Raw genomic sequence first — 13,340 nt, 5'->3', positions numbered from 1 at the left:
TCCAATTTCGGTTCTTACTAGTAAAAATCATATTTTTTTCCGGTAATTACATGGTTACTAGTGCAAATATCAATTCCTAATATCAAGAACTCAATTTTCACTGTTAATTCTTGATATCTGTAAATTATATCAGATATCTAAAATGGCGTTCTTACTAACAATCATTCATGATATCAAAAATTTACATTATTTTAGTGTCGTTACAAGGATTACATGTAGTTATTGTAGTAATAACTATAAACAGTGCATTATTACACGCAACTAACCTTATAATAAGTACATGTTGTTAAATAATATTACTCAGGGTAACAATTTATTTGACAGCGTCATTTTTACATTTGTTACATTACTGTAGTAATAACTATAAGTTATGCATAATTACATGCAACTAAAGCTAAACCAAACACTAACCCTGTAGCTAATATCACTCAGTACTTAAATATATAATTGTAACACCTTAAAATAAAGTGTAACCTGAACATTTTTCAATTCAAATAGTTGATATCAATAGACATTTGCACTAGTAACCATGTAATTATTGATATAAAAAATTATGATTTTTACTAGTGAGACTATACAATTACAGATATCAAGAATGTGTATTTATGCGAGTTATGATGTCATTGTTGATATCAAGCATTTTAACTTATGAAAATTGAATAGTATTAATATTGTAGGAATGAATGAAGGTTAAGGCGGCTTGCCATAGGTGTGGTTCGTGATGGCTAGTTACTGGACCTCGATGTGGTGAACCGGGCTCTGTCGCAAGAGTTTATCATGTAAAGAAAGCAAATGCATGTCATTATTATTTATTATATATTGTGCAAGACTTCATACTCTTGACACTTACTGAAAATGATTCCCTTGCTGTAGGGTATCTGCCAAAAACAAGTTTGCTTGTGTGATTTATGTTACGATAAATCAGACTTTTATGGCTCAGTGAGAAAACACAGCTCTTAGTTTGAGACTCAAACTGAGCAAAACTATGCAATTTGGTGCAGATGCTGATATTCATATGGATTTATATGGACGCTTGTAATGTAAATCAATGAGATATTTATAACAGTACAGCAGATACAGACATAAAATGCATATAAATATCAATATCTGCCAATTATGTCTTAGTGAGAGGATATTTAAATGCTTAGTTTGATGATCAAAGCTGTCGTTTTAAAACATATGATGCAATGATTTGGAGATGAACAAATAAAACTAAGCCAACCGTTTATTTCATACATTATGCAATAAATTAAAAAGCATATTTTTAATCACAAAATTCAAATAAAATGGAAATGTTACACAAATAACTACAGTATTGTTCATTTTATTTGTCTTTTATTTAAAATAGAATGAACTGAGTGTCTGTTGATGTTTTTCAGTCCCACGGAAATCTGAATTTGACATCTTTCATCTTGTCTTTGTACACAGCATCAAATCTCTGCTCTTGAGCCTCGGTGAAATGATTCTTCCAGTCGCCTGCGATTCCTGACGGGATAAAAGACGGGATTACAGAAACTCTGAACATGAACAACTGCATACAATCACATGATATTCCAGGAGAACGCTCCGGATAATTCACCCAAACATGACTTCAGTTTCTGACTCAAAGCTGCTGCTTTTGCACACTTTATGGAGCCTTAAAGGAACACGCCACTATTTTTGAGAATAGGCTCATTTTCTGTCGGTCTTAGTACACATTGTCACAACAGAAGAGTCAAGTTTTAAAAAGGAAAAATATATATAATATCTGCAAGCAGCCATTATCGGGACCAAGCTCAAAGAAGAAGACAAGACATGCCAAAATGGCTGCCAGTGTCAGATCAACTGCAGCAATGAGCAGTTAAACACATTTTAAGATGATTTTTGTCCGGAGTGAGCCAATACATGTGAAAATATCACATTTAGTTTTGGAGTTATAGACATTTAATATGAAAAAGCACGTAAAAAATGACTGACACCTGACTTTGATTGGATGTTACTCCCCCTTACTATCAATATTTTGACATTTGGGCATTAGAGTTTAGCTATCGACCTATGTTTCTGAACTTCTGATGCTGGATTCGTCTCGATCGGACTAGCGGTTTTGAAGATATCAGCTAATGTTTTTAAAACGCTAAATTACAACGCTGCTCAAACCATACGCCGAAACCTGGCAAATCTGGTATAGTTGGACTCGGCAAGGATTCAGGAGACAAAAAGTTACTCCCATTAAAATAAGTCAATCTCACCCAAAGATATAAGCATTGGAAAAAATGTAATTCTCCACTAGGTGGCGCTGTTTCAAAACTTCTCAGGCTCCTTCAGGGCATCGTGCTGGTGACCCATACCGAGTTTCATAACAATCCGTTCATGTGTTCATAAAATACAGCATTTTAGCACATCATTCAAAATGGCTGACAGCCAAAATGGCGGTAAAATTGGATATCGGCATCATAGATATGCATAATAAAGGCTAGATGGGCCAATGGAGGTGGACGTCCGCACCTGGCGGCCATCTTGTCACACTCGCTCGCTCACTCATTGTGTTTTAATGGTGCTTGCACTTTTTAAACAACCATAACTTGCTAAATTTTCTACTGATTTTCAAACTGTTTGGTTTGTTATAAACGTCAGAGATGTAGTTATGACATCCAGAATTATAGTCACGTTAATAACGTTTGTAAGAAACCAAACAATTTGTAAATCCGTCCAGATTTCAGCGAGATAAGAGTATTTGTGTTCAGATCACTCGCCCGCCAGAAAGCTTGCCTGTGACAAGATGGCCGCCGCTGATGACGTTAGATTCTTCGCCGTAAGACATCGAGCCTTTATTATGTATATCTATGATCGGTGAAGATGATGTCCCGAATCTAACGAGATCACTTTTATGATTTTTGGACAAAAGGTTCAGAAGTTATAAGCAAAAATAGCCATTTTTTCGTATTTCCGGACCAGTAGGTGGCGCTGCGCCGAAACGCTGCATGTCACCTCAGGTCATGATTGTGATGACATGTACCAAGTTTGGTTTTAATACGATAAAGTGTTGCGGAGATATAACCTTAAGTGTATTTTCGCAAACCGCTACGTAAAATTCGGTGCTTGGCCCCTAAATCTGGAAACTCTTTGGTCATTTTTGAGCGAGATGCTAACGGTCTAATCAGATTCAATGATCTATGCTAAGCTATGCTAACAGTGCTACCGCCAGACCCGGAGATCGGCTGAATGTCGTGGAAAACGGTCAAACTCCACTGTTTAACTCTAGGGGAGACGGAAAATGAGCTTATCTTCAGAAATAATGGCGTGTTCCTTTAATTAATAAACGATGGCACATTCTTCACTTTAAGAAGAATTCATTACCTTTCCTCAGGAACTCAGATTTCTTCTGGTTCATGAATTCCTCTGGAACCAGGGACAAGTTGGACATTTTGTTTTGCTTCATGTTCTTGAAGACGCAGTGGTCAGCGATCTTCTCCGTCACGTCCGGCTTCAGAGATTTCCCGAGAAACTGGGCGATTTTCTCCACCGATCCTTTCAAATCCTGCCGAAGATTTGAATAAAGACAAGTGGGAAATCATGAAGGACATCTACTCCAAATGTGATCTAATCCCAAGGCATAAGCGACCCTTGGCCACCAGGGGCCCCAAGAGCACATTAAATGACTTTTTGCCGCATGTTATTTTATGATGATTAAAATCGCGAAATGGCCTTAAACAATTACTAAATAAACTGCAAAATGTTATGTTTTCTAATATATGCATGGATTGATTCTGACAGCGCTGAATGAGCTCGCGGCTCCATCGGACAATATTCGCTTGTTAGCCAGGGGTCAAAGTCCAAAGTGCGAGAAAACCAGCGCTAAAACGTAACGTTACTCCTCAGTTGCCCGGTAACCTTTTTATGAATGGATGGATTTGAGAATGTGAGATGGTTTAGTGCGAATATCTGCATGTTTTGGACGGAGTACAGCATATCTTCCAGTTTCTCAGTAAATGTTTTTCTGCAAGTGCTATATCGTCCCCTTTATAAGTTGTGTGGCCTACATTTTGGAAGTTTTTATTTAGAAAATAAAAAGGTTCTTTCTACACAAAAAAATAAAATTGTACTTCCGCCAAAATAAAAGCTTAACGTTTTTTAAAACATTTCTTGTTTTTAAAAGAAGTCTCTTCTGCTCACCAAGGCTGCTTTCATTTGATCAAAAATACAGTAAAAACGGTACTATTATGAAATATTATAAAGTAAAACATCAGTTTTATAACTGAATATAAAGTATGATTTATTCCTGTGATCAAAGCTGAATTTATCATCGTTACTCCAGTCTTCAGTGTCACATGACCCTTCAGAATTCATTCTGATATGAGGATTTGATGCTCAACAAACATTTATGATTATTATCAATGGTGAAAACAGTTGTGTACAATATTTTTAGGATTTTTTGAAAGCTTTCTATTTCAGAGAAATGCTCTTTTGAACCTCCTATTCATCAAAGAATCCTGGGGGAAAGTGAGCATATTCAGCATAGGAGACTACTTACATTTTTTTTTTTTAAGTTTATATCCCAGTGTGAACTGTAGTACAGTAAGACTTTGAATATTAACATCTGAACACTCCTGTGGGTTTGCTACTGTTATAATTAAAAACCGTATAAGTTTTATAACCGTATATAACCGTATAATTATTTTACATGGACATGTGAAACTGAAGTTCTGCGTGAAGAGGACTTTGGACTGTTTGAGGACATGAGAAAGCAGAAATTGCACAAGGGAGACCTTGACAAAGACCTTGGACTACTTGGCAATATTACAGCTGCTGATAACCTCATAAAGTCAAACACTGATTCCGTCAGGATCTCTTCTGATTAACTGCTGAACTGGGACTTTTGGTGTCTTATGACTTTGAGCAAAAACGTTGAAAAAAACCAAGTTGTCAGTATTTTTCTCCCAGATTTCGCTTGATAGCTGTGTTAATTTCGACAGCATATTTTGATTTAGTCGTAGTCTTTTGACTAAAATGCCATTTAGTTTTAGTCATATTTTAGTCGCATGAATTGTTTTTATTTTTAGTCTAGTTTTAGTTTCCTAAAATCTAATGAGTTTAGTTAAATTGTAATACATTAAGCATTTAAGCGTCACATAACCGACTGTCACTCGAACTGACATTTTGACATCATTTCGTTTTTGACATTAAAAATACACGAAAGAGCTCAATTCACTTTTTTAAAAACATCTATATCGTTTTACTTTGTATTTCTGTTTTAGTGAGTAGGCCATATCAGGTTAAGCTAAAGCTACAAATAAGTTTATTTTTTAATTTCAAGTAATTAAGTTTTTTTTAATGGTTTTAGTGAACTATTATAACCCTGATACTTTATTGAATATGTGTCAAATACTGGTCTTTCCTCCTGACTATGAATTGAATGGGAATTAAATGAAATACAGTTTATTGTGTAATCAAAAAACCATAGTTTTCCAAAGTAATCATAGTTTTTGTCATCCAACACCAGTTTTTATTTATTTATCGTCTTGTTTTGTTGATGACGAAAATTATGACGAAAATTATTCGTCAACAAAATGAACACTGGTTGATATAGACTTGTTCGGCATTACTGGGAACGCCCACAAAACCTCATATCCGCCATATGCCGTGGGGGAAGACGAGCCATTAGAATTAATGTAGAGCTTAGAAGACTCTTTATCTTTACTCTTTGTAATGATTACGATTGATTTTTTTTTTTACGATTGCGTTCTGCAGCTCTAGTGAGTTAATAAACCCTGATCTGAAGATTTATACTGTCGAATAAACAAAGCCTGTGCAATACGTCCATTACAATCAAACATCTGCTCCTCATGATGCTGGTATTACTGTAAAGATTCAAACTGAGATTTCATTACTGCAATGGCAAAAGTTTGTTGAACAAAACACCAATAAAGTCAAACTTGTCACGGGGGTTTTTCACGATGAGCGATCACACACATAATGCGTGAGGTTATTAATGTACAACACATTCACAACTCTTCTTTATCTCATGATGGGCTGAGCTCATGCTTGTGCTTCAAGCTGAGAGTCACATTATATGTGTGACACTTGTACATTTTCTCGTCTAAATGCTGCTCCCACAAATATTACACGATATAATAACGGCCACTTCATAAATCACACAGTCTTTTGCTATAAAAAAGTCAATAAAAACTTCGCTATTGTCGTAATTCGAATAATATTGTGACACTGTCAATTTCATAGCTCAAGATGAATGTCACGTTTTATGATCATTTGAAAACGTTAAATGTACGCAATACATACTTTTAATCCATTAAATTGAGGAACACTGGATTAACGTCTTCATGGGAAGACTGGGTGAGTTATGAAGTTGGCATGTCATGGGGGTCGGCGGATTAGCCCGGAGTATTTTGATGAGAAAATGAGCCTCTGGCCATTGCGTTGGGTCATTTATCAGTCACAGATGCTGTACGGACAATCTGACTCGATACGGCTCAGTTTTTCTATAGATCTTGCTCTGTCGAGCGGCAGAAGTGATTCTACACCGGCTAAACTGGGTTAACGGCATGCATTTACATTGTGGGGGAATGGCCTGCCCATCCGACTCATGCCCATGAACTCTGACAGGTGTGATAAAGAGTCATAAACCGCACCTGTGTGTGAACTCCTGCTGTGTGAAGAGCCACCATTATCTTCTGTTCGGAGGACGTTCAAGGTGTGTTTGTCCTTGAAATCGCACACTTCCCTCAGATACAGTACAGTTCGTGACAAAAGAAGCATTTCTGAGGAGCAGTGTTGGGGAAAGTTACTTTGAAAACTAATGCATTACAATATTGCGTAACTCCCTTAAAAAGTAACTAATTGAGTTACTTAGTTACTTTTTAAGAGAAGTAATGCGTTACGTTACTTTTGCGTTACTTTTTCTCACCTGGGCTGGGCTTGTTTTTGGATTTTTTATAATAAAAAAAGTTATATTTTTGTGCAGCGGTAAAGACCTCTTCATAGCAAAAATTGGCTGAGGTAGAAATGCAGATTCCCTCATGAACACTAGAGGGCGCAGCTCTGGATAATGGAGAAGAGGACGCAGGAGAAAAAAGTTTTACCAATAAAAACTAAAAATCTAGTCATTTTCATCATCAAAGGTCAGCGGCAAGACATTGGTCAATTAAATATAAAGGTAGATTATGCTTAAAAATAGTTGTTTTATTTAACATTTAATTATTGGAGGTTTGCATTTGACTGATTTTATTCATTTTGAGGAGAACAGAATCTTTATTGTGCAAGTGAGATGAATAAATAATCACATTTAGTCTAGAACTACAATAACCATCATGTTCTCACACACACTCACACACACTCACACACACTCACACACACTCACACACACTCACACACACTCACACACACACACACACACACACACACACACACACACACACACACACACACACACACACACACACACACACACACACACACACACACACACACACACACACACACACACACACACACACACACACACACACACACACACACACACACACACACACACACACACACACACACACACACACACACACACACCTCTGCTCTGCTCTGCTCTGCTCTTATTTTTCTCCACATGGGGGCAGGAGAGCTGTCAGTCAAACTAATGTGAAAAAGTAACTCAGATATTTTGTTGTAAATTTGAAAAGTAATGCGTTACTTCACTAGTTACTTGGAAAAAGTCATATTATTACGTAACTCAAGTCACTTGTAATGCGTTTCCCCAACACTGCTGAAGAGTAGGCAAGAACTGTGTACTGCGATTCTCAACGGACACGTTACTATCCCATGAGGCCACGGGAGAGGATTTCTGTAGGTCACATGATGCTACTCTGACACACTATAGGGAAGTATTTGCTTTCAGACGCAGCGTCCGTTTCCGATTAGGCCCTGTTTGGTTGCTATATTTACTTTATTATGTTGTGCACCTGTTGTTTGTTATCCGGTGTATTGAGTGTGTTTAGTTCAGTTCGTCTGTTGAGTCGGTTTGCGTTGTTCTTGAGTGTTTTGATCTTGCTTAATAAAAGACGGTTGCATTGAGATCCTGCTTTAAACCAACCCATGACATGAAGAAGATACTCACAGCGATCATCTCCTCGTAGAACAGGGGCAGAATGGACTGCTGTTCTTCAGCATGAAGCCATCCCTTCACATGATCAAACCAGGAGCCAAACATGACTGGAGAACACACATCACACAAACAGCTGGAATACTGCACTAGATATAATCGATCCAGTCAAATGACATGAAGACTGAACGGAAGGTTAAAGGGGTCATGAACTGAGCTTTGGAAGAGCTCATCATATTACAGTTTTTCTCAGTCGCTTTGGTTCATTTCTCAGATCAGAACTGAAATTCTCAAAGCGACCTGTTCAATCTTCACATCATTGTGTCACTTGTGCACATCAAAAAAGCAGTTTCTCATTTCTTTAAACAAGTTGCAAATGCTTGTGTACATCCATGCAAATGATAATGAACAATTCTCTGCTGTTTCCTGCATTATCAGCTGCTTATGTCATGTTGATCAGGATGTGTTATAATGGGTCTGTTGAATAGTCTCACCTTCACAACATTTAGCCATTAGTTCATAGCAGAAGTCTTTACATGCAAAATGCAGAACAAGTTGTCATAATATGTCAAGCATATTTCTACACATTTCCGTTAGACGTTCATATTTCTACTTTTGTTTTTCTGGGTTTTTTCTCTTTGTGCTATGCAGTGCTGTCTTTTCCTTTCTGTATCGCAATGACATCTGTCAACAAATTACAGTACAAACAGTAAAAGCGTAAATGTGAATCTTGTCCAGTCTCTTGCATTCAAACTCACACATACACTGAGGTGCAACCTACAATTTACAATAATTCTCATTAAAACTTTAGCCATATTTACATCAGAACATCCCTCCAGAGTACAGTTATATTGACAACATGACTAAGCAATTTGACTGTGTTATTCATACACAATGACACAAAGGACGTTCATTGACACAGATATTTACTTCTGAGAGATGAACTGAGGATTTTGAGCAAGAGACTTGCTTTTGCAGGTAATCCATGGTGTTTTACAATTTGTACGAATTGTTTTGAGAAATGCACTTACTGTTTTGCAAATGTCGAGGATGATTCGAGAAATGTACCAAAGCGACTGAGATAAACTGTAAGAGAATGTCCTGTTTTAGTTCAAACTCAGCTTTTATTGTAACCAAGCCCAGGGAAGGACTCATTGCCTATAATAGATGCTGAAAGACCGCCTCTAGAGAAGAAGATCAACGCCTACATCATCATCGCAACTTTGGCCCCGCCCACTGGAGTGTTAGTGAGATGACGAGGAGAGACGAACGATCCTAATGTGAATGTCTCAGTTGAGCACTTTTGATTTGTGTTCAACACTTTTCACCATTCGTTAACCTTGAGGGCTGTAATAGTAAAGATGTGCTAAAGGTTTTCGAGACAGTTCCACATGTAATATTATCTATTTCATATGCAAAGATGACAATATGAAACAATGCAGTTCATGAGCCCTTTAAATGCAGACCAGCTTTTACAGTTCAGGATGTTGCCGCTGTGGATGTGAACTCTTACTGTTTCCGTCGAGGAACTTCTCCATGAACTCGTCTTGAGTGCCCGGGTTCACCAGGTACGAGGCCATCCCATAATAGTGAAATGAGGACGTGAAGACGTCCTTCGGGTTACGCATGACATACAGAACCTGAGGCACAGCGAGAGCAAAGCGTGCACTTTATCCAACAGTCCCAATGCAGGAGTTATTCCATCTAAACCCTCTGCTGCTCTTCGGCCATTTCTGACCCCAACATCTTCTGTTTTGAAATGTTAAAAATCACAGCTTCATCAGAATGATATGACACTTGGTGACTTTTCTAGCATTAGGACTGTAAACACACAAAAAAATTGGGCTCATAATTCGAGCATGTTAATTGGTCGTAAAAAAAAAAAGTAGCGTTCATTGTCTTCGGTCATAAATGAGCGACCATAGGAAATGAATGTGAAATCTGCAAAAACACAAATTCTCTGAATATTTGTGTGTATAATCTACAAATCGGCCACAATGCTGAAAAAAAGTACACAGCAGTGACACTCTAAAACATCAGGAGTGTGATATTGACACATACACACACACACACACACACACACACACACACACACACACACACACACACACACACACACACACACACACACACACACACACACGAAAAACTGAACCTATGAACCACTTTTGGAATTTTTAAAAAATCACAGCTTCATCAGAATGATATGAAACTTGGTGACTTTTCTAGCATTAGGGATGTAAACACACAAAAACAATTGAGGGCATGATACGAACATGCTAAGGGGTCATAAAAAAATACTCCCGGTCAAAAATGACCACCATAGGAAATTAATGTGAAATCTGCAAATACACAAATTCACAGAAAAATATCTATATTTCTAACAAACAAAAAAAATATCAAAAATGTATAATAAATAGTCTTTGAGATTTTTTAAATATATATTCAAATCCATCAACAACAAAAAAATCATTAAATGTGTTGAAAAGAGAACTAGTGAACTCCAGCCTCTCCACAGTGACCTCTAGTGGTCACACACATGCTGCAGGATTTCTGAAATAATTCCAAAAGAGGGGCTAATCTGCCTTCAAAAAATTATTTTGAAGGTCTAGTCTCTATTTTAACCTGAAACTTTTAACTTTACAGTACCAACTGTTTACATTTGCATGTTGCACCGTACTTCTAACTGTAATATGCAACCACTTTCCACTGCACTTTCACACTTTTTTCGGATAGCTTCTGTCCATAATTTATTACACTACCCTAATCCACTGCCATATTCCCCATCTTAGCCTAACATATTATTGTATACCTCTATCTGTACAATTCTGTTTATAGTAATAGCCATCTGTATATTATATTATATTGATAGTACATATTCACCTGTAAATTCTGTTTATAGTCATAGCCATCTGTATATTTATTCACTTTACATATTCACCTGTAAATTCTGTTTATAGTAATAACCATCTCTCTCTCTCTCTCTATATATATATATATATATTATATATTCAGTACATATCCATGTCCTGCACTTATGCAAACATTGTATATCCTGCACTTGCTGCTATTGCACTTCTGGTTAGACCTAAACTGCATTTCGTTGCCTTGTACTTGTGTAATGACAATAAAGTTGAATCTAATCTAATCTAAAAAAATAGTATGATTTTCAATGGCAAAAATAGACCATAATTATTGAATAAATATTAAAAAATACCATCAAATCATCTCAAAATACAAAATTCAAAAGAAAAAATATTATTGAAGAAAAAAAAATTGCATTGGTTTTACTGGGGTGGAGGAAGTTTATTTTTGCGACCCCTAGAGGAAGAGCAGCAGAGGTTAAAGTGCGTCTGAGTGCTCTTACCCTGGGCTTTATAGTGAAGTACGACTCGTTCATCATCCGGTGGTGAAAGTGAGTAGCGAAGATGCGAGGAGACGGCCTCTGCTCCAAACTGAGCACAATGGCCCGGTGTTCCTCCAGCCACGGCACTCGGTCCCAGTTCGGCACCGTCAGCACAGGCGTCATATCGCCCTCGCTCACTATCAAGGGCACGACCTCCTGCATCCATGTTGTGCCTGAGCCCAGCAAAACACGGGTCAGTGACAGGATTCTGGGCCAGATATTGATTTGACTCAAAAATATTAACACACACACACACACATCTTTCAACATCCAACACATTTATGAGAACTTGTGTTTGTTCCTCATTGATTTAACTTGCAAGTATAACTCAAAAGTATTTTCTGCAAGCAAACCCTTGTAATAACACACTTCAAAAGAACATACTTAAGTATGAACTGAATGTAACGTTTTTAACATGAATTTTATAGGGCTGTCAAAAGATTAATCGCGATTAATTGCATCCAAAATAAAAGTTTGTGTTTACATAATATATGTGTGTGTGTACTCAATTATTAATTATTATTTATATATAAATACACACACAAGCATGTATATATTTAGGAAAGAAATATTATTTTTATGTATAAAACATTTATATTTATATATATTATAGATTATATAAATGTATATACAGTATATACATGCAAATATTTCTTAAATATATACATGAATGTGTGTGTATTTATATATAAATAATAATTAACAGAGTACACACACATATATTATGTAAACACAAACTTTTATTTTGGATGCGATTAATCGCGATTAATCTTTTGACAGCCCTAAATATTTATGATTAACTCAAAGTAATTAAGTACTAGTTACTAATTAATTAAATGACTAATTACTTTCTAAATCCTGTATTAACCTCGACTAGTTCAGTGATTCAAGGATAGACACGAAACGGCTCTTTTAATTCATTCAAATAAATAATATAAAATACATAATTATTCTTATTAACTGAGCAAAGTCACATGTGAGGATACTTAAAAGTTTAACTTAAAATGTTTATATATAACATGCACTATTGTATTATTTATAATTGTTCTACAGTCTATAAACACTATTTAGTTGAAGAAGTAACTGTAATTAAATCCCTTACTTTACTTACTTTTTACTTAGCAAAGTTACTCCCAACACTGAGATTCAGTTTATATCAAATGCTATAAGTGCTTTTGACCCACTTAAGTACGTCTTTAGTTTCACGTCTTTGAGATATAATTAAATAATAATGCAAACATGTATGATAAACTTATGTATAGCCTACTTTAATGTCATTTCCACTCAAACTTGCATGTCATGTGTTCAAAAATGTTTTAATTACACATTTCCAATTATTTAGTTAAATATAGTACATTCAAATTATATTAACTTTTATTAGATATGAGTAGGACAATACAGTAAAAAATAAGTGCACTTCTTTAAAGCACGACAAAATATTAAAACATATTAAAACTTTTAAGTGAAAAAGTGGAACATTCACTCTTTAAGTACACTTAAGTAGTTTTTAAACACTCTTAAGTTTTGAAGTAGGCTACACTACAAGTGCAGATTCAATGCATTTGATTTTTAAATGCCCAAAAGTGTCCAAACTCACCGGATTTGGGATAAGTGACGATCAGGATGTCATCCGGGCGGAAGCTGAACTCCTCGCAGTATTTCAGACTTTCTGCAGGGTGTAAATGCGTCGGCACGAACACACCTTTATACACCGAATACAGCTCTGCCTCTGTCATCTTCTGAAGCAAATAACAACCACAAACTACAGCTGAGAGCTGATGTACATCCTGAAATACCGCGAGAACTCCAGGAGCCCGCAGACGCTGTATGGCAAGCCGCTTTCAC

General features: G+C 36.4%; 1 protein-coding gene across 1 annotated transcript; it reads right to left on the bottom strand.

The window, feature by feature from the left end:
* Window positions 1-1,208: 1,208 nt before the first annotated feature.
* On the bottom strand, window positions 1,209-13,253 carry LOC307117039 (sulfotransferase 2B1-like). Its single transcript, XM_079801703.1, has 6 exons — window positions 13,093-13,253; window positions 11,457-11,668; window positions 9,603-9,729; window positions 8,105-8,199; window positions 3,337-3,517; window positions 1,209-1,485 (listed from the first exon to the last, which is right to left on the bottom strand). Exons 1-6 carry the CDS (start codon window positions 13,229-13,231, stop codon window positions 1,376-1,378), a joined length of 864 nt encoding a protein of 287 aa, XP_079657829.1. The 5' UTR covers window positions 13,232-13,253; the 3' UTR covers window positions 1,209-1,375.
* Between the last annotated feature and the right edge of the window lie 87 nt (window positions 13,254-13,340).

The sequence above is a fragment of the Gobio gobio genome (genome assembly GCF_949357685.1).
Source record: "Gobio gobio genome assembly, chromosome: 20".
Lineage (NCBI taxonomy): Eukaryota > Metazoa > Chordata > Actinopteri > Cypriniformes > Gobionidae > Gobio > Gobio gobio.
Note: the sequence above shows the minus strand (reverse complement) of the source record. Positions and strands in the feature narration are given on the sequence as shown.